Raw genomic sequence first — 25,687 nt, forward strand, 5'->3', positions numbered from 1 at the left:
CCAGCAAACCTACACTATCCCATGGACAAATCCCCATGGTTCTCGCTATCTTAAATTACACACTCTTGATTTTCTTTAGCCAATTTGATTGGCTACGCTACTAGATCTAACATACGAATTAGAATGCAAGTTACAAACCAGCCTCAATGTTGGGTTGGCGATATCAACATCATAGCAGCCAGGCCCTCTGGTTACAATAGTGTTTGCAGGAAATTCAACGATTTCAACTCACAAAAGCCCTCAAAAATATTTTTGATGAAAAGGATGTCTTTATGTGCCGAAGCTATCTTTCTCAGCAATACAAGTTACCACCCTTACCCATTTTCTTTTTCCTTACCTCATTGTTTGATTGGTTGGTAAAATGAAAATCAAGGGCAAGTAATTTGATTGCAAGAACTATGGGGATGGGTCCAGGAGTTAGACTAGGTTTACCGAAATACGAGCCCTGGAGATATATTACCAATGTTGTAACTGTCATTTCCAGTTTGCTTTCTCTTATCAGTAACTGACATTAACAGGATTTCAATCACAATAACCTCATTTGATTGGCTAGCTAGTTTCAGCATTTTCTCATGACAATCACATTCAGACAATGATATGGTAGATAACAGGCTCAGGTCTTATAATAAAATGGAGATGTAACACACTGGGTATTTGAGAATATATATCTGCTGGTTTTATTTAGTTTTCTGGAAGGATATTACCCTATACAAACTTGAATGGATTCAAACATACTTCCAGCTACAGGTATTTGTGCATTAGTGATGAAAATGGTATCCATGCAGTAATCAATTCAATATTCACCGAATATCTGTAATATTTATTTTTTGTCATTGTTGAATTTCAGGGGAAACCATCTGCTGGCAAATCCACCTTCTTTAATGCAGCTACAACACTAGATATGGCTAAAACAGGGGCTCACCCATTCACCACCATAGAGCCTAACATTGGCAAGGCTTTCTACTCCACCCCCTGTCCCTGCAGGGGACTTGAGAAGATGTGTGCTGCAGGTTACTGGCTCAATACCTACACTAGTACTTCGATTAGCTGAATCTCTTGTATCTGTGAAGTAACGCTTTCATGTTGTTGCATAAAAGCATGATTATAAAAAAACACAGATATCACAATATGAACAAAACTTAAGAACATGTTGCAAGAATATAAATCCAGTGACTTCAATGATTGGACTTTCTATCATGCTAGAATGTTATACACTGTATGTTGTTTCTTGTAACTGAAAGCTAGTTTCTGGCTTTATTGCTGCAGCTTATGGCCACAACGTCTGTGGGGACCGCAATGTGCCGGTGTTGCTGAAGGATGTGGCCGGCCTGGTGCCTGGAGCATGGGAGGGCCTGGGCAGGGGGAACAGGTAGGCCATGATGGTCAGAAGTCTGTTAGGGGTAACTGAAACGTTTAGAGCCTTTCTAAGATGCGTTGATGGAGTTGATTTCATTTATTTTTATACATTATCCCCTCCAAGGTCCACATACATCTGCCAACGGTGCTGGAGGTGCCTAAATCCCATTGGTGTAGAAGGCTTCCCCCAGGTGGTGAAAAAAGTTCTCCATAGCAGAAATGATGTCATCATCATTTGCAAAATGCTTGCGAGACAGTTCTGAAAGACAGTACAAATCAATGATCCAATCACTTCCTCGTGTAAGGCTATTGCACTCTCTCATGGGTTGATGTCGAGAGTGTCACAAGTGACTTCAAGGCTGTCAATCAAACCATTGAAAGTGTAGAATAACCATTCATACAGCGAGGAAGTAATGTGGCAAACTTAATCTTACCCAATGAGGTTAATCTAAGATAAGAAAGGACAAGCAGGTCAGTAAGGGCAGGCTGTGTAAGGCCTACTGGGGATGCCATGTAAAGTGTGGGGACCAGCCTGAAACAGGGCAGGCTGTGTTAGGCCTACTGGGGATGCCATGTAAAGTGTGGGGACCAGCCTGAAGCAGGGCAGGCTGTGTTAGGCCTACTGGGGATGCCATGTAAAGTGTGGGGACCAGCCTGAAGCATGGCAGGCTGTGTTAGGCCTACTGGGGATGCCATGTTAAGTGTGGGGACCAGCCTGAAGCAGGGCAGGCTGTGTTAGGCCTACTGGGGATGTCATGTAAAGTGTGGGGACAAGCCTGAAGCATGGCAGGCTGTGTTAGCCCTAATGGGGATGTCATGTAAAGTGTGGGGACCAGCCTGAAGCATGGCAGGCTGTGTTAGGCCTACTAGGGATGCCATGTAAAGTGTGGGGACCAGCCTGAAGCATGGCAGGCTGTGTTAGCCCTAATGGGGATGTCATGTAAAGTGTGGGGACCAGCCTGAAGCATGGCAGGCTGTGTTAGGCCTACTAGGGATGCCATGTAAAGTGGGGGGACCAGCCTTAAGCAGGGCAGGCTGTGTTAAGGGGCATTCACACGGTACAACTAGTTGTATACAATTTGTTGCATGCAACACATTGCATCGTGTGAACGGGCAAGTCGGTCCAACTTTTGACGCATGCAACTTGTTGGACGTGAGTTGTACGGAATAGGACATGCTCTATTTTCATGCGACAAGTTGTACGTACGCAGCCAATCAAAACGCGTATCCAAATCACGTGATATTTTCACCTCCAAATGTAAACAATCATGGCGACCCCAGCGTCCCGCTTGAAGAAATTTGAGATGTCTAGAGTGGAAACAGAGCGGTTTATCGGCTATTATGCGTCCCATGATTGCTTGTGGAATGTATCCAGTCCATTTTATTCCAAGCGGGAACACCGACAAGCAGCCTACATCTCTATTGCAGAGATGATGGGTAATGGGATTACAGGTGAGAATTGATGAACATGATATGCGAAGTATCAGCTGGTGACACACGGCATTTGTAGAAGCTGTACTCGTTTTCGGGTATTATGACAATGCGGAAATGGTTAGTTTGGTACATGTGTACACATAGAAGGGTCAGATAACGATTTCATACTTCTAATTCATTGTTTTATGTGATGAACTCTGACCTCTTACTTCGGCGATTGATAGGTGTGTACAACGTACGTCTGCTCTTCGAGCGTGTTCAGACAGATCAACGAACATAAAATGAATCAGAAATACGTGTTCAGCTTGAAATGATGTTGAATTTGAGAAGCTATATCTCATACTATGTGCAGTCACCGATATATGTTATTACAACCCTTTTTAATGTCGATGCACGCTTTTCTGTTTACACTATTTGACCTACATGCGAGAGGCTCCATTGGAGTGATACATGTCATGCTAATGTTGGAATAGAGACCGCTTAAGTATGTTATTCTATGAAATGATAAGGAATATTCCGGCTCAGTGATTAATTATATTTTATCTGGACATTTTACAACAATGAAATATTAACAATCAATCATATTGTACAGCTGCATATATACATACAAAAATCATTTAAATTATATTAGCAACAATTCATATCACAGTTAATTCAAGTAGACATATATTTCCATGATGATTTTCAGACATGATCATAAAGTACATGAGCATATTCCAAATAACAGTCTTACAAATAGTCTTACTTTGTCATGTGTGTGTGTTATCAATCATTATGTTAATTCCACACAGTTCTATAATGTTATCAGATTGTTCACACTAATGAACTCAAGTTCATGTTTATTTATGTTCTTATGTAATAAAACCTAAATTGCTCTGTGTTGTGTATCTTAATCTTAATAAATTCAGTCCCTAAATGTAATATTGAATTACATTCACTCCATCAGTAAACATTGTTAAAGAATCCAACTACCCGTCACTTTCTTGTTTCCAGCATTTGATACTAATATGATAATATTTATGTCTCTTCTAGTTGATCAAGTCCCAACTAAAATTTCTACCTTACGAACATACTATGGTAAGGAGCTGAGGAAGGAGACCCTGTCCAAGAAGAGTGGAGCAGGGACCGATGAGGTCTATGTTTCCACATGGGAATGGTTCCAACTTCTGGATCCATTTCTCAGGAGGCAGGTTCATCAAAAGAACACAGTAAACAACATGGTTGGTGTCATGAAAATAGGCATATTTATCATTATCATGATTTTGTTGATAAAATTCATTCAAATGAGGGCGGCCTGTGGTTAAAGGGTTCGCTTGTCACGCCGAAGACCTTGGGTTCGATTCCCGACATGGGTACAATGTGTGATATACATCTGTACTATAGGTAAAGGGTATTAGAAATATAACTTTAGATGACATGGTCCCATTGCCACTGAACCTGACCATTTGTAGAAAAATATTCAGCAAATTCCTCTCTAACAGTTCTTGCATTGGCAGTGTTTCTGTTTCCCCCTTGCTGGACAAGTGATGTTGCTCTACTCTCTCTTACAACAGAAATATCAGTGCTATTTGATTCTGTGTAAACATTGTCACATTTTGTGCGAAGAAAGTTGTGAAGAGCCACAGATGCCATAACAATCTTAATGCCATTTTCAGGTTCAACAGTAATAGTTCTTTGAAATACAGCAAATCTGTTTACAAGTATGCCAAATGCATTTTCAGAGACACGTCTAGCTCTAGAAAGGCGATAATTGAAGACCTTTTTGTCCTCTGTAGTATCTCTAAAGGGAAATGGTTTCATGATATATGTCTTTAGTGGGAAAGCATCATCCCCAACAATGACATGGGGCACAGGTTCTTGGCGTCCAGTAAGGGGGGAAGGGGGTGGTACATTCAGAGTATTGTTCTCCATAGCTGCATACAATGAGGAGTTTGCAAATATACCTGCATCACTGGCTCTTCCATTGGCTCCTATGTCAACATAAATAAACTTATAATTTGCATCAACAAGGGCCAACAAAACAATGCTGAAGAAATTTTTATAATTGTAATACAATGATCCAGAGTTTGTAGGGGCCCGAATGGCAATGTGTTTCCCATCCAGTGCTCCTATACAGTGTGGGAATTGCCACTTGTCACTGAATCCCTGACTAATGTCTGCCCATTCCTGTTCTGTGGTTGGAACCTGAAATTGGAAATAAAAAATAAAGGATAACATTGGAACCTTAAATTTACAGAACAGCTCAGAGAGACAAGACACAGATGAACAGGAGCAAAGCAGCGCCTCTGACAGTTTGTTCACAAGTCAAATGGATACAGAAGACTGCCCTTCTCTGCCCCTGGCAGAGTCAACACCAATCAAGAAAGCAAGGCGCTCAGACAATAACAGTTTGCAAACACAAGTTCTGCAAACACTGAAATCACTTGAGCAAAGAAGGGCAGCAAAAGAGAATAGTGGGGACATGTTGTTTGCTAAATACATAGCGAGTGAATTAACAAATGTCACCAATGACAGAAAGAGACAAGAATTAAAAATAAAAATACAACAATTAATTTTTGAAGCTCAGTTAGACAACTGAAGTGGAACTGTTATTTAGAGGTTATTTATGATGCACAATTTGAAAAACATGAGAGTTTTGACCAAACCTTGTATATGTATTAATCAGGGGATGATGTGGTGCATTTTGTCAATTAGAATTTTTAAAAAAATTCATGTTTCCATGGCAACAATTTTTACTTTGACTCTGTACATAGTGGTGTGTTTTTCCAGACCATATCCAGACCAGTACTCTTTCTTGAAACTGTACACACACAAAAGACCAGGTTGTCAACTGGTGCCTATGCTATTTATATTGTTTTCAATAAACTTTGCTTTCAGGAAATAATTTTTAATAAAAATATCAACAATACCTTCAGGCAATCATCCTTCAATGAGTCATAAATCGCTTGGCAGACATGAGGAATAAATCCACATATTGTGTTGCTTGGTATTCTGTATAGATATTCCAGTGACTTGTAACTATCTCCTGTTGAAAATTAAAAAAACCATAAAAATATGTATTCATAGATTATCATTATAGCATCACTCAATCTTGGAGATAACATTACCTACCATAAAAAGATGTAATACAAAGTAGAATTTAAACTTAAATCAATTATTATATCATTTACAATTGCATACCCACTTCATGTAGTACATATGTAATAATTTTCACATCTTTGAATCAATAACAAATGTAAATGAAACTGTTTCATGGCATCTGGTTATTTACACACTTGTGTCAATTATTATATCACTTTGATATATACAGTTCACAATAATAATTGATGAAAATATGTCATGATCTGAACTTGTAATTATTTTTTTATAGAATAAAAACAACATTAATTCTAACTAACATTTCTAATTAATTAATTCTAAGTAACAGACCCAGAATGAGAATGTAAATGCCAAAGATGGTGGTTGTGTCTCTTAATGTTAACATGCCAATTTAAAGTGCCTATGTATTTGTGTCAAATAAAGAATTGTTTGCGGGTTTTGAATAATTTAATTGAGTAAAATGTAATAAGAAAAATATTTTGAAATAATAAAGCTGTATGTGATCAATTGTGCGAAGAAGAAATTGTCTGCACTTAACATATTTATATTTCAAAACAGACACTTCACATTGATGAAATATACCTGAACATGTACAAAATAAATACAATTCATCTTCAAAATGAGCGTTTATGTTTTCTATGGCAATACATTAAAGGTAATAGACTTACAGTGGAAAATCAAGCATTCTCATTCACCCATACTCAGTTTTACTGTTTGCCTATATACTGGTATGATGAGATGTAGCAATGTGTTTGTTGGAGGTAGTGATTGGCCTAATCTTTATTTTAGGTAACGTAACAGATACAATAACATATGCGAAAAGCTGGCGGGCACACAGTTAGACCCTCGTTCAAAGCTCCTCGCACACTTATTCCGTTGATGCATAACAAGCGATTATGCCATTGTACAATGTGAGGAGCATTTGCCTGTTCATCGTGTCCTTGCCCTTCAATAACAGCTGATCACGGGTAAACAATAGATCTCTTTTCGCAAGAGTATACTTACCGGTGGCTAGATAGCGGAGAGTAATGGCCAACTTCTCACCGGGTGGAATGGCATCACGCATGGGGGTGTCTGTTTTGGCAATAAGAGGTGACACGCGATCTAGGAGATCGGTGAAGCTTGACTTGTTCATGCGAAGAAAATTGGAGAAGGCCTTTGTATCCTCGGCTTCGAGCTCAGCCAAAAGAGCGCTGTATGCTCCAAATTGCCCTCGCCTAGCAATCCATGGCCTGACCCAACATGACCGCTTGGTTCTTACTTGTGAACAATCCACAAGCAACGCAACTGTGGCAATCTCAAGTATATCGTCATCGCTATCATAGTCATACGCGGACGCCATGACGTAATGTAAACATTGTCTTAAAAATTGAGATCTCGCGAGATCCGAGTTGTATGCAACTCGCCGCCGTGTGAATGCCGAGTTGTATACAACTTCAGTTCGTGCAACTAGTTGCATGCAACAAATTGTATACAACTAGTTGTACCGTGTGAATGCCCCTTAAGGCCTACTGGGGATGCCATGTAAAGTGTGGGGACCAGCCTGAAGCATGGCAGGCTGTGTTAGGCCTACTGGGGATGTCGTGTAAAGTGTGGGGACCAGCCTGAAGCAGGGCAGGCTGTGTAAGGCCTACTGGGGATGCCATGTAAAGTATGGGACCAGCCTTAAGCAGGGCAGGCTGTGTTAGGCCTACTGGGGATGTCATGTAAAGTGTGGGGACAAGCCTGAAGCAGGGTAGGCTTGGTTAGGCCTACTGGGGATGTCGTGTAAAGTGTGGGGACCAGCCTGAAACAGGGCAGGCTGTGTTAGGCCTACTGGGGATGTCATGTAAAGTGTGGGGACCAGCCTTAAGCAGGGCAGGCTGTGTTAGGCCTACTGGGGATGTCGTGTAAAGTGTGGGGACCAGCCTGAAGCAGGGCAGGCTGTGTTAGGCCTACTGGGGATGTCGTGTAAAGTGTGGGGACCAGCCTGAAGCATGGCAGGCTGTGTAAGGCCTACTGGGGATGCCATGTAAAGTATGGGACCAGCCTTAAGCAGGGCAGGCTGTGTTAGGCCTACTGGGGATGTCATGTAAAGTGTGGGGACCAGCCTGAAGCAGGGTAGGCTTGGTTAGGCCTACTGAGGATGTCGTGTAAAGTGTGGGGACCAGCCTGAAACAGGGCAGGCTGTGTTAGGCCTACTGGGGATGTCATGTAAAGTGTGGGACAAGCCTGAAGCATGGCAGGCTGTGTTAGGCCTACTGGGGATGTCATGTAAAGTGTGGGGACCAGCCTGAAACAGGGCAGGCTGTGTTAGGCCTACTAGGGATGCCATGTAAAGTGCGGGGACCAGCCTGAAGCAGGACAGGCTGTGTTAGGCCTACTGGGGATGTCGTGTAAAGTGTGGGGACCAGTCTTAAGCAGGGCAGGCTGTGTAAGCCTACTGGGGATGCCATGTAAAGTGTGGGAACCAGCCTGAAGCAGGGCAGGCTGTGTTAGGCCTACTGGGGATGTCATGTAAAGTGTGGGGACCAGCCTTAAGCAGGGTAGGCTTGGTTAGGCCTACTGGGGATGTCGTGTAAAGTGGGGGGACCAGCCTGAAACAGGGCAGGCTGTGTTAGGCCTACTGGGGATGTCATGTAAAGTGTGGGGGGCAGCCTTAAGCAGGGCAGGCTGTGTTAGGCCTACTGGGGATGTCGTGTAAAGTGTGGGGACCAGCCTGAAACAGGGCAGGCTGTGTTAGGCCTACTAGGGATGCCATGTAAAGTGTGGGACCAGCCTGAAGCAGGACAGGCTGTGTTAGGCCTACTGGGGATGTCGTGTAAAGTGTGGGGACCAGTCTTAAGCAGGGCAGGCTGTGTAAGCCCACTGGGGATGCCATGTAAAGTGTGGGAACCAGCCTGAAGCAGGGCAGGCTGTTTTAGGCCTACTGGGGATGTCATGTAAAGTGTGGGGACCAGCCTTAAGCAGGGTAGGCTTGGTTAGGCCTACTGGGGATGTCATGTTAAGTGTGGGGACCAGCCTGAAACAGGGCAGACTGTGTTAGGCCTACTGGGGATGTCTAGTAAAGTGTGGGGACCAGCCTTAAGCAGGACAGGCTGTGTTAGGTCTACTGGGGATGTCGTGTAAAGTGTGGGGACCAGCCTTAAGCAGGGCAGGCTGTGTTAGGCCTACTGGGGATGTCATGTAAAGTGTGGGACCAGCCTGAAGCAGGACAGGCTGTGTTAGGCCTACTGGGGATGCAATGTAAAGTGTGGGACCAGCCTTAAGCAGGGTCGGCTGTGTTAGGCCTACTCGGGATACCATGTAAAGTGTGGGGACCAGCCTTAAGCAGGACAGGCTGTGTTAGGCCTACTGGGGATTCTATGTAAAGTGTGGGACCAGCCTTAAGCAGGACAGGCTGTGTTAGGCCTACTAGGGATGTCATGTAAAGTGTGGGGACCAGCCTGAAACAGGGCAGGCTGTGTTAGGCCTACTGGGGATGTCGTCTAAAGTGTAGGGACCAGCCTTAAGCAGGGCAGGCTGTGTTAGGCCTACTGGGGATATGTAAAGTGTGGGGACCAGCCTGAAGCAGGGTAGGCTTGGTTAGGCCTACTGGGGATGTCGTGTAAAGTGTGGGGACCAGCCTGAAACAGGGCAGGCTGTATTAGGCCTACTGGGGATGTCGTGTAAAGTGTGGGGACCAGCCTTAAGCAGGGCAGGCTGTGTTAGGCCTACTGGGGATGTCGTGTAAAGTGTGGGGACCAGCCTGAAACAGGGCAGGCTGTGTTAGGCCTACTAGGGATGCCATGTAAAGTGTGGGGACCAGCCTAAGCAGGGCAGGCTGTGTTAGGCCTACTGGGGATGCCATGTACAGTGTGGGGACCAACCAGCCTGAATTCACTGTGCATACTCTCTACAGGTTCCTTAATGACCTGCTGGACGCTGATGTCCTGGTCCACATCCTGGATGTTTCAGGGAAGACAGACGAGAAGGGGCGTGAGACGGAGGAGTACGACCCCAGCAGAGACGTGTGGTGGATACAGCAAGAGCTGCAGTAAGAACCTATCACTTTCTGCAAAAACAGTATACTAGTCTCCTACCAACCGTTATCATGATTAGGAACCTAAAGAAGCTAAAAGATTACAATTAACAGGTGCTCATGTTTCTGTGATGCAGCCTTATGATTTTGATGAATTGTTTTCACATTGCTTACTCAGAATTCCTTATTATTATTCTTTCTACTATTTTGTCTGTGAGTGGCTGCGTTAAGCAATAATGAGTCACTTACAGGTACTTAATTACTGCCATTGTTCATCTAGATAATGAAACACTTCTGTTGTAGTCAGTGGATCTATCAGAACATCATGGACAAGTGGGATGCAATTAAACGCCGGCCTCAGAAGCTGGTGGACATGTTTACCGGCTACCATGCCACCAAGGCCACAATACACGATGTACTCGATAGGGCAGGGATAGGAGACAAGTAAGTTTTTCAATGATATAAGGTAAAGTTCATGATGTGTAGTCATCAATATTAAGACCATCTTCCCTAGACATGGGAGTTAGCTGACTATAAAAGTCCAGTGTCCACCCTTACTGAACTAAGCTAGAAGTTTGGAGTTTTATTTTGGCTGGACTAACAAGTATATGCATAGTCCAATCAAAATCGTGTAACATAATCGACATCTGGTTTATAAGCAAAGTGGCAACTGCCATGTTTCAGTCAATTGCAGGATTTGGAAAGCATGTATACTGTCAGCTGGGTGTCAACAGATATTTCCAAAGCTTTTCATGTTTTGAATCATGGTGCTCAAGTCATTTCATGCACTTTGCAAATGTAAGACCCGTTTTATTACAATACAGACTGACAGCTAGGGGCATGCTATGAAATGTGCTGAACCACAGCCAGACTGTCAATAAAAGGTTTGAACATTCCAATAAAACTGGAATTTATTTTTCAAAGACTTTGTTAAGAATGTTAACTGACTATAAAAGTCCAGTTTCCGCCAAACTAAGCTGGTATTATGGAGTTACATTTTGGCTTGACTAACGAGTCTATGTTTAGTCCAATCAAAATCGCGCCCTGAAATCAAAATCCAGTCAGTAAACTGTCATGCAGATTTCGGTCGACAGATATTTTCCAAGTCTTTTCACGTTTTTAATCAAGGTGCTCATGTGATTTGATGCACTTCGCGAGGTAAGACTCGTTTTATCACAATATAGATCTTGATTATCGATCAGATCGTCTTGACTGGGCGCCGCCATTTTGTGTGAAACACATGCATGTGATACGAGAGGTGGAATCTGACTGGTCCGTAGGAGAGGCTTATAAGGGACATAACTCATAATAACCACGGGTGGCGCTTCGATCAAGCCCAGGAATTCCAGCCTAGTTTGGCAAGGGTGGAAACTGGGCTTTTACAGTCAGTTAACTCCCTTCCCTCGGGAAGATGATAAATCTTATGTAGATGCATCACTTTAGTTGGTTTCAAGCATTCAAATGTGTATGCTCTTTTGCCTCCACTATGACTCATTGGCACCCTACCGTGGATATTATTTACTTTCATCCTTAAGTTTCATGTTTAAAGGACACAATATTCTGCATCTGGTAAAACCTTGTTAGTGTACTGAGACAAAGTGACCCTCGCTTTCTGTAAGTTCTGTGTTTTGATAACCCTCTCCTACATTTGTCCTTTTGATGATGACCAGACCATGTTGTGTTCTTGTTGGCCCCCTATTGGCAGCCTGTCTGTGTGAGAAGACTGCTGGTTTTAGGAGGGGCTCCTCCTGGTTGTGTTATGTACTGAGATGTTGTGTTGCAGAGAGCTGTCCAGATTGTCGTCCTGGAATGGTGATGTGCTGCACAACATTGTGACGGAGTTCCTCAGTGTTCGCTTCCCCATGCTGATTGTTCTCAACAAGTGTGATTCTGACACTGCCAAGGATAACATAGAGAGGTGTGTAAGTGAGAGATGGCTTTTTAGAGAAAACCAACGGAATAAGTCCAGATAACTTCTCCGAGGAACTTCCAGGTTACTCATGCGTGATGCAATACAAACATAACCAACATTGCTTATATCATGACTTATGAATGTCTTACTGAAGAAAAGTAATTTGTGTTTGAGTAGGTCTCAATCAAAATAAGAATTAATGGAGTATCTAGATATGTTTTTATCTTTCGCAATAGGGGTAGTTGGTGTCCAGATCCACCAACCCTTAACAAATATGAAAAGCGACAAAAACATAAACTGAAGATCGCTTCTATATAATTCTGCTGAAATGCAGTCTTGGATGTTAACTACAAAAATAATACGTATACAACATATTGAAGTGGAAGACTAACAACATGGGATCAACAAACTGCACATAACACATTCAAGTACAATTTAAGGGGACAAATAAGTCATCTGTAATTGTCCTTTTGAGTATTTCCTCACACCTACCAATCTGTAAACCAAGAAATAAAAAATGCCTGATCTTTGGGATATTGTTGAAGGGTCAATCTTATTTTGGAGAGGAAAAGTACATACTAGATACTAGTAAATGAATCAGGATGTGTTATGTTTACAGCAGTCAGTGTTCACACTCCGTCCATTTGTTCTCCTTATTAGGTGTTCAGTGTCACCGGGTCATAATACTGCTTGTGTCGCAGTCTAGTGATTGACTGCTCCCCCTCTTTAATTGCCTGGTTTCTGCTGATCGTCGATGTACAGTGTCATTGCATTCTAAGTTAGAGAATTAGTTACCCTCATATTGTGTTCTCTTGTGATTTAATTACGCACTCTCACCATGTTTTGACTTGATGTTTGTTATCTCTTATATCTTCACTACCTTATTCATGTGTTGAAAATGTTTTTGTGACTATGATTTTCAAACATTAGGGGAATTTATATGTACACTCAGATATTTCTCATGTATTTATGATAATTTTTGCCGCCTCAATAATTGTACATAGCTTGTTGTAAATCTTTTAATGATACTGTTGGATAGCTTATGTTAAGCGCTTTATTTTGATACTTACCTTCGTATGGATATAATAGTTAGTTTGCTATTCATGTTTGTCCCATGTTTATAAACACACTTTGGCTAAGTGCCCCAGTCCGTTGTATTCCCGGCTGTCCAGGAGAGATTGTCCTCTTACAAGGCCCATGCGCAAGTATATATAAACTTTGTCAAGATTGTGTTTCTTTTCCCGCAGGCTTCGTTAGATTGTTAACGATTGGTATGCTACTGGGTGGTCGCTCGAAACTCAGATTTCATTAGTAAGTGATTACGGGGAACCTTGATCTAGCACTGACTTACTCTGGTTGTATTGAGCTAAAGTTAGTAGCTTATGTTTTTCTAGTAATCCGTGGATAATCAAATTCCCTGTGATTGTCTAGCTTTTTAGGGAATTTCCTTGCTCAGTCAAAGTGGCTGAGTCTTCAGTCTGTTAGACTAGTTTGATGTTCAGATGCTCTCGTCTATTTTATTGACCAAGTGACTTATTTTAAGGATAGGCCCTCAGTGTTTATTTCCCGCTATTTAACCCAGCCGAGGTTATTCACTCATTAGAGGGTTCCCTCCCATAACGTAGACCTCCAAAATGCAGACCTCCCAAAAAGCAGTTAAAATTAGCTCACTAATTAATTGGGCCATGCTGGTCACACCTAATTAATGAATGGACTGGTCTACTCCCCTGCTATGAGGGATTATCAATATGTTGAGACAATGAGCAGTAGTGGACAACAACAACATTGTCTTAAAAAAACTCCTCCTTTCTTTAATCTGCTCCCGGTACATCACAAATCTTATTCAAACATACCTTTAAACAAGTTGTGGGATTTGTGTAAGAATATACCAAATGTTCTCAATCACTAATACTTCCTTCTCTTGTTTATGGTGTAACATATAAATATATTTGAACATGAGCTTCAACCTAAAATAAACACATCCAAATTCGCGGATGATGGAGCCCTCTGGATCCGCACTAAAAGCATTAAAATGGCCCAAAATTTACTCCAAAAATCTCTTAATAAAATACAACAATGGGCTGACAAATGGGGCTTCTCCCTTAACTCAGAAAAAAACAACAGGAATAGTATTCAAACATAAAAACATGAAACCCGCCTCCCCAATCCTCCAGCTAAACAACCAAACAATCAAATTTCAAAAACAAACCAAATTCTTAGGACTTATTTTCGATGAACATCTCACCTGGGATGCTCACATCCAAAACCTAACAACTAAATGCAGTAAAGACCTAAACACCCTACGATGCCTCACTGGCTCAAACTGGGGAGCCTCCAAAGATACCCTCCTCTCACTCTACATATCACTAATTAGATCAAAACTAGACTACGGCTGCACCATATACAACACCCTAAACAACTCTCTATCTAAAAAACTTGACTCCATACAATATCAGGCTCTCAAACTAATTACACGCACCCAACATGGCACCTCCTACACTTCACTTCAGGCCTTAACAGGAGAAATGCCACTAAATCTACGCAGGGAACAGCTAAGCTTAAATTTCTGGGCCGCATCCCAATCAAACCCTCTAATCCAAAACTTAATAAACCAAAATATCAGCCCCAAAAACCAAGCTCTAGCTCGTAAACACCCCTTACTTACCCCAATATCCCAAAGAATAACAAACTACCTAAATGAACACCAAATTAAAAATCTTAAACAAAACTGCAAACAATCAAATATCTTCACCCCTAAACTTAAAATACCCAAAATAGACACAACACTAGCTAGCCAAATAAATAAACAAACCGACCCAAACATAGCTAAAACCACCACACTGGCATACATACACGAAAATTGGCCAAATTGGTGTCACATTTACACAGACGGATCTTCAGATCCGACCTCCAAACACACAGGTTTCGGAGTCCATACCACACAACCAACTAAAACCACACAATCCTTCCGACTCCCAAACAACCAATCAATATTCACTGCAGAACTAATGGGCATGGCCTCAGCCCTCCATAGTCAAGAATCCAAAAACCACAATAAAATCCTAATACTTACCGACTCCCTAAGTGGACTGCAAGCCCTCCAAAACAAAAATACCAAAAACCGACCTAAATTAATAAATCTAATACTTAAAAGCTCCAACGACCTAACTAACGCAGGCAAACAAATAACCTTCTTGTGGATACCCGCCCACGTAGGAATATACGGTAATGAAAACGCCGATAAGGCAGCTAAACTATCCCTCAAAATCCCAGAAATAAGCTTAAACTTACCCATCTCAAAATCAGAAATTAAAAGTGTAAATAAGCAAAAAATCACCAAAAAATGGCATAACCTATATCTAAACTCAAATAGCCAAATCAAAAAAGTACTCAGCAAACCACTAACCAAACCAAAAATTCACCATCCATCAAAAAAAATCGACAGAGTAATCACTAAACTCCAAACAGGACACACCAACCTAAATAACCACCTAAAAAAAATAAAAAAACATACTACAGGTAACTGCCCACACTGCAAACAACTAGAAACCCCAGAACACGCACTCATCTACTGCACACACTACCTAACACATCGAACCGCATTACAAACCACCCTCAATCTAAACAAGGCTCTCACTCTAGAAGCAATACTAAACCCACAAAATAAACTAGAAAACTTCAAGGCCTTAGGCGTATTCTTAATCAAAACGGAACTAATAAAACGCATCTAAAAACACTATAATCCACCAAATCAAAATCACATAAACAAACAGACATCCACCATACCCAGCTCCCTTAGTTCTCCTCCCCAACCCCAATCGGCATCTATTCCAAATCTCAAAATTCCCAAATTCTATATAAGCAACCCCCAAAGCCCCCTCTTGGGTTGCACACACCACTTTTACCCCTTTCGGAAACACATTAAATGGCCTGGCCGGGCCCGTGTGCGAAATACGCACCAGTCGGAAAGCGCACGTTAAATCTCCAAAGTAAGTAAGTAAGTAAGCTTCAACCTCTTCCAATAAAGCTATGGCCGGACTTACGAAAGTTGAGTATGAGTAGTATAGGTAATGGGGGTTCTGGACCACTTCCACTGGAGCCGGATTCATATACCTATACTGCTACTACAGGTGGCATTTTTTATGCCAAAATGATTATGCGATTCAATGATAGTCATAAGTCGTATTAAAAGAAACATCAATATTAATTAATAATGAATAAAATTTACTATAGCCCACGAGGATATTGGAAAGGTGTAGGAGCAATAAAAAAATTAGCCACCGCAGGTAAGGTATCTAAAGATGTGGCCAAGGATTGGTTAAAGAAACAAGCGATGTGGCAAATATATTTACCAGCACCGCGTTATATACCGAGGAAGAAGTTTGATATTTTTACAACGAATGAAGTTCATCAGGCTGACCTCTTGTTTCTTCCCAACGATAAGGTAAAACGCAAAACGTATAAATACGCTTTAACAATAGTAGATGTGGCTAGTCAATACAAAGAGGCTGAGCCATTAACCTCAAAAGATTCAACAGAAGTAGCTAATGCACTGATTCGCATATATAAACGCGGACCACTAAAATGGCCAAAGCTATTTCAAGTAGATCCCGGTCGCGAGTTTATGGGATCGATAACAAAACTGTTAACAAAGCACAATGTTGAAATCAGGCATGGTGAAAGAGAGGCCCACCGCAGTCAAGCTATCGTCGAAAGATTTAACAGGACATTAGCGGAACGTTTGTTTGGCTATCAGAGTGGGATCGAAATGAAATCCGAACGATTGAGATCAACCGAATGGGTGACACGATTATCAGCCGTTGTATCAGCGCTGAATAATGAAGAAACGAGATTAATAGGGAAGAAACTATCCGATGCAATTAAAATGAAATCCGTGACTTCCGAATCTTCAGCACCGAGGAGAGGCAAAGAACGAAAACTTCCGGATAGAGTAAGGGTAAGATATTTATACCAGCCCGGTGAACTCGAAGGAGGCCTACGTCGCGCAACCGATCAAATATGGTCCCTTAAGACATATAACATTAGTCGATTGGTTATGAAAGGAGAGCCTATTCTTTATTATCTTCAAGATGGACCGGGTAGGGCATTTGTACGAGAAGAGTTGTTCATAGTTCCCGACGGTACGGTATTACCACCATAACCATGAGCATAGGTAGTTACACCATCATTATCAATCCATCTCTTTGTATCTAAGGGGGATAATGATGTCTTGTTCATTCTTAATCCATATATCCTATGATTGTAACTTCTGAAAGAGTTCATCTCGTGTTTGAACGTTCTACCGTTATACTGTTCGTGTTTGATATGCTTTTTTACCACATACTTCTTAACGCCCTTGGCTTTTCTTATCTCCCCATTATCGGACTTCTTTATAGAATACATCTTAGGTCTTAATCCTACATACTCCGCTATAGGGGTCCCAGCACATTCATCCTTCATCTTACCTAATACCTTTTTATTTACAACGCTGTGCAGTGGATTATCTTTTGGGTAATCGCTCGTGTCGTACATATCTATTTTTTCTGCCATATCTTTATACACATCCTCGGTTTGTATTTCCATCAACAAAGAATCTGTGTCGGTATATAAAACCTCGCATCTATCGCCTTATTGCTTCTTAAGTTCGTTGTAATAAAAGTCATACATTAAGTGTTTTGACAAGTCGAGAATACTCATACCGACGTACACCGGTCTGTTGAATTTTATATTACTCTTCTGCATATGTAACGCGGCTAATTTGTTATCGAATATCTTGCTTCTGTTAAAAGCCGGACTGGCTATAAGTTTCCTGAGTCTTTCTTCCTCATTAGATCTGACTAATTTAACATCAACACGCTTCCTTAGATTCTCCATAGTTTTACCAAATACTGAGTTATTCATGAGCTTATACAGATTCTTTTCGAAATCGCTAGTAGCTATCTTTCTTAAATCTGTGTTCAACCTTATATAGGGCTCCATCCAAGGGCTTTGATCAAACTTTAGAACTCTGTGTATTTTCTTAAGTAACGATAGATACAACTGGAGATTTCTGTAGTGAACTATATATTTTGTTTTATCCATCAAATTTGGTACGAGTTTTTCTACGTAAGCTAACCTACTATTACCCATCAAAGAGCGTTGATATTCCGACATCCAATCTTTATTAACCATTAATCTTTCGGGAGCTAGCGGATAACTGTTATGATCTTTATGTCACAAAACTTGGATATTCCAAGTCAACTTCTAGTATGTACCCTTTATTCGCATCATTATTATGGATATCATTCACATTGACCCACTCAAAACCACCCGTGGGTAAAGGTTGACTCATAGCCCATCCGTACAAATTGTTAGCGTCGAGATATAATATGTGCGTGTCGGGTTTACTGGGATCGTATCCTTCCACTAATTTATTATTAGCCTTAGAATACCTTTTAGCTGCCATCGATATACCACCTCTTAATCCTTTCTCAATAAACAAGTGCATATCGTAATCTGTGAGTAGTTTTAGTTCTACGCCGGTCTTCTTCAACAATGCATCCCACGATAGTCCGGGACTGGAATAGTACCATGCCGGGTCCAAGCCATATTGTTTTAAACATGTCTTTCTAAATATCTCGAATATATCGGCGAGTAACAGTACATCGGTTTTTAAGTACAGATCGTGATAATCGCCTAAATTCTTGCAACCTAATTTATCCCAGACCGTCAGAGCGTGTTCATAATCGGCATTTGTTATTTTAGATTCTGTTAAGTTACTATAGAATGATTCGAGGGGTGGTAATTCAGTTTCTTCGAATCTAGACTAATCATCCATATATTCGTAAGGATATACACCTTTTCTCAGCAACAAATGACGAGTTATCTTATCGGTATATTGATTTGTTATCGCAAAGTCATCGGGATTGTTCGCATTAGCTAAATTGTCCAGGGAAGATAACAGAAACTGTACGGAGTCTATGAATCTAAGCCCATTACATTGCTTTATTCTGGATTTCCGATCCTTGTCCCTATAATGTATAGGTTGAGTCAACAAGAACGATATGTATTTTTCCATATTGTTAGGAATGCACGTTAAACCGCCGTCGGTCTTTGAGATAGCTTGCATAATGAGATGTGAATCATATCCCCTAAGGTTATGAAACACAACGGGGATGGGTATTGTTTGAGAATTCATTTTTAGTTTCAAGTTACACTCGTTATGAGCGTCCCCCCGATAATTACCCGTGACTTGACAATGATCTCTTACGGAATCCCCATCCAGGGACAACATGACAACTCGTTGACTTCTTATAGGCCCTCCAATCATCCCTCCTCATACACATGGGTTTCTTACACGATAATTTTTCCCTGATTATTCTCTCTTCATTTTGTAGATATTCTAGGAACTTTCCCGCTGCATCGGGACCTCTGTAAATCACGGGCGGGTTTGTTTTCCCATCATACCTTACAACTATATATCCAAACCCACAAGGAATATGTTCTTGAGTTTTGTACGTAAAACTACTATCTTCATTATTTTCTATGGGTTTGATAAGTGCTTCGAAGTCGGCGTAAATTACGTACGGTACTGGCATTTGATTACAATAGTGTTCAAATTTTAATATATTTTTTCCCTCTTTAGGAATATCGATCCTGATAGCATTCTGTCCAACACCTCTACAGTCTTCTTTATGCGCTTCTAATAGATCTTGTCTGCTGTACCCATGCAGGCATCTTACGCAGAAATATTTCTTTTCCTTATGTTTTGTTTGATCGTATAATAGCCTGTTTAAACTCTTTATCCACGTATAATGATATTTACCATCTTTTTCGATCAGAAATGAATTGATTCTGGGAATATGTTCCGGAGCGGAGCTTATCCTGTGTACAACAATTCCTTTAGAATGTCCGAAAACATTTATAGCTAAATTATTTTGCTTTTCCACCTTATCAATTTGTGATATTGGTGTAGGTTCGTCTATACCATCGAAGTTGAGTCCATCGTTTTGGGGATAGCTAGAAGGTCTATCCGGATGCTTGTCTACGGGGAACAATGCAGATCTTATCATCATTCTTAAACAGTCATCGGATTTATTTTTTACGTTAATTATGGCTTTTTTCTTCTTATAATACGGGGGTAAATCTATATAAGAACCACCTTTGAAGGGCATATAATTTGCTATATCTAAATATAAACTATCGATTTTATCCACACCCCAGCCCGAACCTCTATTAGTCCAACGTTCTAAAGTTTCCTGTATCCTCTGAATTGATGTATCTAATGATGCGTTTATAGTATCGGATTCGGATATAACTTCTTGATTGCTACGGAAATATGGTTCGGTATATTCGGTGCTATCATCTGTGTTACTTTTACTCAATAACATTTTAATCGTCAGCTGGTATTTTATACTATGTAAATCATCTAACTCCTCGTTAATTTTACTCGATATGATGGGCTTAATATCGTTAACATCCATGTTGGAATTAATATCCATCTTCCAACCTCTTAGATATTTACCAACGTCGGAGGATGTGGGTACAAATATTAATTCTTGTTGTTGAATATTATCAATATCAACATTATTATCATTATGTTCATCATTATTATCTTGTTAAGCGATCAATTCAGCTCTTCTCATTCTAGAATAACCTCTCAGCCCACTGTTTCTCGCTTGAGCTTTGAGTTCCCTAACAGTCTGGGGTCTGTTGTATTCCAAACCGAGGTAAATCAATCAATTCAGCTTTTCTCATTCGAGAATATCCACGTAGACCACTTTGCTTTGCGATAGCCTTCAACTCTCTGACAAAAATCATTGTGGTTGAATGGTATATGCAAAATGAGTCAAATGTCTAATTGGTTGTTTTCATATATCTAAATACGTATTCTCCCCAACCTATTCCTCTCATTGATGTAATCTCTCTTCCTAGCATAAATAATCTGGTTCCTGACCCTATCGGCACCGTGTTCCTTACATAAACAATAACGACCTTTGACCCCTATCCCGCATACAGAACACGTATAGTTTATGTTTCCGCGCCTGATGTAATAATTGTGTATACCGCAGTAAATTTCAACACAGCGTCGGTTACATAGAGTCGTCTTACCCATGAGTGTAAATTTGCAATTATTCATGGTTATACATCTATCATATCATTTGTCTAAATGCAAATCACATCTACACTGGTGAGATATTGATTAGGCAGTCAGCCAACGCTATTTATAGATAAGCTAACTAGGTCATGGTTTATGCATAGCCACAGCTGTGGTTATTTATGAGTAGTCAAGGTATAGCTGAAAATCAATACAGAAGTCAATCCCATAATCACAAATGCGACCTCGCGGTTCTTTTGTTCCTCTGACGGTGTATAAAACTGTCTCATTGTTGGTCTCGGTATTGGGTCGAGTTTTTTCCCATAAACGAGGAAGTATTCGTGCATGGCAGATTCGACATCCTTAAACGTTTGAATTGAATGTCCTTCCTTAAGCAGTTTTTCATGAATAAAGTCTAATCTCTTCATTCTCTGCCGCGTATATTGTGACTGGGCTGCTTGGAGTTGTTCCATTGCTTCGTTATGTCGTTTACGCTCCTCTTCAACTTCTTTAGGGTTTGATTCCCTCATACTAGAAAATAAAAAATTACTCCCCAAAAAAGCTAGAGCATTAACAATAGCTTCACCGACCATCATCGCAATTGTTGCCATGGTTTATATGAATATAATATATTCAAATGTTTAAATGAATATAATATATTCAAATGTTTAATTAATTACTTCATTATGTCTTCCGGGATAAGCCCTTGTTTGATGAGCATATCCTTCGTTGCCATTGCTAATCCAATATCCAGAATCATCATACCTATATCATAACTATCAAAATCTAGCTTGGGAGGTGTGGCTTTAGTAATCATTTTAGCCATACGGGCATAGCCAATGGCCAAGCCGGTGACCACCGCTGAATGATACGTCGCGTTTACCAACATTTTACCGTCTGTAACTGGAGTAGTCATGCTTCTTATAGCATTATATGGGGGCTAACCTCTAATTGAACTTGTTGTTGCATTGGGGGTGACGTTTTCTCTTCTCTGGTCTTATAAAAGAACCATACAGCCGCTATACCAGCAACTCCTACTAGTGCCCATGTTTTAATCGGATTAATATTTGAATTATTTATTAATTTCGCTTTCCTCGCCAGTCCTCCCTTTCTTCCTGCGGCTATTTTTTGGGGGTTCTTAGTAACTCTGGGTTGTTTTTGTGTTTGTGGTGCATTCACATGTTGTATTTTCTCATTCACATGTGGTGGTTCCTTATTCACTCGTTGTTCCGCAATCTGTTGTTCTTCGTTCACATGTTGTTGTGTGTTCACAATCTGTTGTGGTGTCACCTGTTGAGTCTCCATTATTATTAAGTGGGCATGTATGTTTAAATTGACAATACCTAGCCGTTATTAAAGCTGTGGTGAGTGGAGCTAAGATCATTCCGTATCTATGATAAAACTCACAGCTCACTGCGCTTATAGCGTGTTCGATGAATGGGTCTTTCTCTAGAGATTCGCATAAATACATGCAATGTTCTGCCGGGATGGGGAGAAATGTACTAGCTACGGGTGTGTATAGTTGTTATATAGACGACCCTATCGTTTTAGTCATGGTAGCTCCCAGTCTAGACTCGTAACGCGCGTACAGTTTTTTAATTTCTTCGTCTGTCATGTTATCCATTTTTTCGATGGTATAATTTTCTCCCAAATATTGGGAATATTTTCCACCGGCTACCAAAGCGGCGAGTCTTTCTCTATGTTTATCTAAAGATTTATCTACATTTTGATCTGCATGATCTTCTTTGAGCATTTGTTCAATGAGTTCGTCGCATTCCATAATGTAATACCTAAGGAGATATTTAAGATTAACATAATCTAATATGACATATCCAATACAACCCATAATAATGAACTGTTGCGAAAGAATGAGGATTTCGAACCACATTTTATGTCATATTAACCGCTAATGTTCAATTTGTTACAATTTGCTACATTTTGCTATTATTTTGCTATATTTGCTATAATTTTGCTACATTTTGCTAAGCAATTGCATAAGCAGCTGGTTGATCGGTTTTTAATACGAGTTTACAGTGCTTCGTTGCCGCTAACAGTTTTCTGACTTTATCTCGTTCGAGCTTGGTGTAGATAACATCATTTTCGCGTAAACATTCCTCGAATGAATCTCGGTCTTTGCAATGAAACAGGGCTACCCATTTGGTCTGCTCTCTGAGATCTTTCAGGACAGAGTTGTATTTTTGAGTAAGTACCCAAACGCTATGCTGAGTATGCCAACCGGAGAATGCTAAATGCGAAAGCATATCTTTCTTTTTGGTGAGTTCTTTCCTCGCGCTGCAAACGTCTATTACGAAAAGGGTTGATTCTCCTTTGTATTTTTTCGTGACATACTCGGAGACAGTCTTGTAAACGATCGCCCGGATCGACTCTGTGTACCCCGTCGTCATTCATTACCCAATCTCTCGATAAGTATGTTTTATTAACGCTTATAGTCGGGCACAGAATAATAATATGATCGAAAACGTCCCGATAATGACTTTGTAAAATATCTAGAATAAAAGCTGTTTTTCCGCAGCCCATTTGCCCGCATATGATAGCGCAGTGTGGATCTTTAGGTAAAAGATTATTAATAGATTGCTTGCACGAATCGCCCATTCTGTATATTAAGTTGCGCATCCATAATCACGTACAAATATATGTTTAATTTACCAGCCGATTCCTGGAGCTTCGTTATCTGTATAGTGACACCCTTGCTAGCATTTTCTATTCTCCTCCCACTGCCGTGTAGTTGGTCATCGTCCGTTGTTCGCATGTCGAGCCATAGCGCGTACTTCGTGGTGAGGTATTCACCCATCGATACACTCCCGAGAGACAGATCTTTCACGACCGCGATAACTTCCGTGGAACATTTTATAGAAGGGAGTTTTTTAATCTCATCCCACTGGTGATACGCTTGCATTCCTTGGCTATATAGTTGATTAGGAAGGCCTTCGATAGTCAATTCTACTTTTGTAATCTTGGGATTGTAGAACTTCTCGGTATTTCTTTTAAACGCATCGGAGGGGTCCTCAAACAACATTAAAATACCCTTCAACGACCTCGTGGGAACGTTTAGATTAATATTCCACATCGTATCTTTTTTGTCCCTCGTGATCTTTCGATGTCGATGTTGCACGCGATTGTACAAAATGGCTAAACTTCCAGTATAATGTTACGAATTTGTCTGGCTAATTCGGGATCCGTTATCATATCCTACTCCAGCGAGATATTGTCACTGGAATAGCTAGGATCTTCACCAGATCTGATTACTCTTCCGTAGTCATTAAAAGTGAGTTCGTATTCTAACCTATCGACTAGGGATGCTTAATAAAAGGGCATGTGGGAATCTAGTAATTCAAAGTCTAGGGGAACAGAGAATCAGTTACCTAATGCGTCGGCAACGGCCTTATCTTTTTCGTTGGTATCAACACCATTTTCAGCACCTACTCGCAGTCTCAATGTGTTCTTATTACAAATACCTTGGTACTGTAAGTTTTCCCGCTCTTTATCCGTTCTCCAGAGATCCATGTAGCAATAGTATACATTGCTATTGTCGATACTCAAAACCTCATTACCGCTAATTTTAATCGCGATTTTCTTAACGATAGCACGACCTATGTTCTGAACGGGCTCCCTGTTAACGTCGGTAGAAGTCAAACCAAACGTAATTGCTAGTCGGACAGTTCCCGGAACTAACACATCGTGTGCGCCGAGAATAGGAAAGCGAACCAGAAGCGGTTGATTCTGATCGATGGTACTAGGGTTATTAGTTGTAGTTACAGACTGACGAATTGCTTTGATCCCTAATGGATCTCGAAGTCTACGTTGTGGGTTTAACTTGCGTCCGTATTGCGAAGACATTGTTATATTGAAAACATGTACCCTATTTTTAATATAAAAATGACTGATTATGATCTAGATTATTTAGATAACCCGAATCCAATCGAAGAGGGTACTGATGAAACCAGCTTTACGAATCTTAACGATGAAATTTTGAACCCAACCGTAAATGATGAACTTTTACAATCAACCGTTGATGATTATTACGATACCTTTAAAGATACCCCTATTGGTCATGAGTATTCAAAGTTTACGATAGATAGTAAAGGAATATTGCGACTGCGTGGCGCTCCAGATATTGACCTTATGCATTATCGTACTCGTAAGCCCCTAGCCTTGTCTACCATAGCCGGTAAACACGGTATCAGCACTGTTCGTGATAATTAGGTTTTGTGGACTACTCACGACTTTCCGCGAATACTACTAAGGTTCTTAGGACTGTGCGGGAAGAACTCAGTAACACAGATAATTTGGAAGCAGCCTCGATGGTGGCCTCGAACGGACTCGGAGAAATCTTAGATACCTATTACGATAATTCCACGTTACAGGTACCACCCTCGGAGTTTAGTATTAGGGAATTACGAGGTCTTGACAAGGCAATGCGAACAATGCGGGGAGAACTCATGAATAATACAGCTAAGCTATCCGAAATTGACAAGCATATAGATTACGAGAAAACAAAACTTGAACAGGCGGGCGATGAGTTCAGTAGACGCCGCTTAGCGGAAAGATTGCGTAACTTAGAAGACGAAAGATCGGCCCGCCTCGAAGCAGCTTCCAGTAATAGAAAGGCACTTCGTTCGCAAATCAGTCGAATTCGAGAAACTATCGATCAAGTCCTCAACGATGACACTACACTGGCCGATAAAATTAAAACATTGTTCAGAGAACAGGGAATAACAATTGCCAGTATTTTAACCGCGTTGGGATTTATTATATCGACTTTGACTCTCGCGTTAACAGCTGGCACAGG

At 40.8% G+C, this 25,687-nt stretch overlaps 3 protein-coding genes across 5 annotated transcripts in view; 2 read left to right on the forward strand and 1 right to left on the reverse strand.

The window, feature by feature from the left end:
• Nucleotides 1–25,687, forward strand: part of LOC124126302 (uncharacterized GTP-binding protein C428.15-like) — a 68,848-nt gene that overhangs the window by 26,448 nt on the left and 16,713 nt on the right. For both annotated transcript variants that reach the window (XM_048392101.1, XM_048392100.1), the window contains exons 7-11: nucleotides 848–1,010; nucleotides 1,267–1,369; nucleotides 9,770–9,904; nucleotides 10,193–10,333; nucleotides 11,673–11,807. In XM_048392101.1, the coding sequence (XP_048248058.1) occupies nucleotides 848–1,010; nucleotides 1,267–1,369; nucleotides 9,770–9,904; nucleotides 10,193–10,333; nucleotides 11,673–11,807 (677 nt within the window). The remainder of the gene's footprint in view (nucleotides 1–847; nucleotides 1,011–1,266; nucleotides 1,370–9,769; nucleotides 9,905–10,192; nucleotides 10,334–11,672; nucleotides 11,808–25,687) is intronic.
• On the forward strand, nucleotides 2,400–6,006 carry LOC125377956. Its single transcript, XM_048392102.1, has 3 exons — nucleotides 2,400–2,808; nucleotides 3,823–4,010; nucleotides 5,027–6,006. Exons 1-3 carry the CDS (start codon nucleotides 2,625–2,627, stop codon nucleotides 5,366–5,368), a joined length of 714 nt encoding a protein of 237 aa, XP_048248059.1. The 5' UTR covers nucleotides 2,400–2,624; the 3' UTR covers nucleotides 5,369–6,006.
• On the reverse strand, nucleotides 4,008–7,390 carry LOC125377957. 2 transcript variants are annotated; one of them, XM_048392104.1, is made up of 2 exons: nucleotides 6,895–7,380; nucleotides 4,008–4,974 (listed from the first exon to the last, which is right to left on the reverse strand). In XM_048392104.1, exons 1-2 carry the CDS (start codon nucleotides 7,346–7,348, stop codon nucleotides 4,940–4,942), a joined length of 489 nt encoding a protein of 162 aa, XP_048248061.1. In that variant the 5' UTR covers nucleotides 7,349–7,380; the 3' UTR covers nucleotides 4,008–4,939. The 2 variants fall into 2 exon arrangements, with proteins under 2 accessions (XP_048248061.1, XP_048248060.1); XM_048392103.1 differs by lacking the exon at nucleotides 4,008–4,974 and adding an exon at nucleotides 5,535–5,815 and having other exon boundaries at nucleotides 6,895–7,390.

The sequence above is a fragment of the Haliotis rufescens genome, unplaced genomic scaffold (genome assembly GCF_023055435.1).
Source record: "Haliotis rufescens isolate VD_foot unplaced genomic scaffold, xgHalRufe1.0.p SCAF_11, whole genome shotgun sequence".
Classification (NCBI taxonomy): domain Eukaryota; kingdom Metazoa; phylum Mollusca; class Gastropoda; order Lepetellida; family Haliotidae; genus Haliotis; species Haliotis rufescens.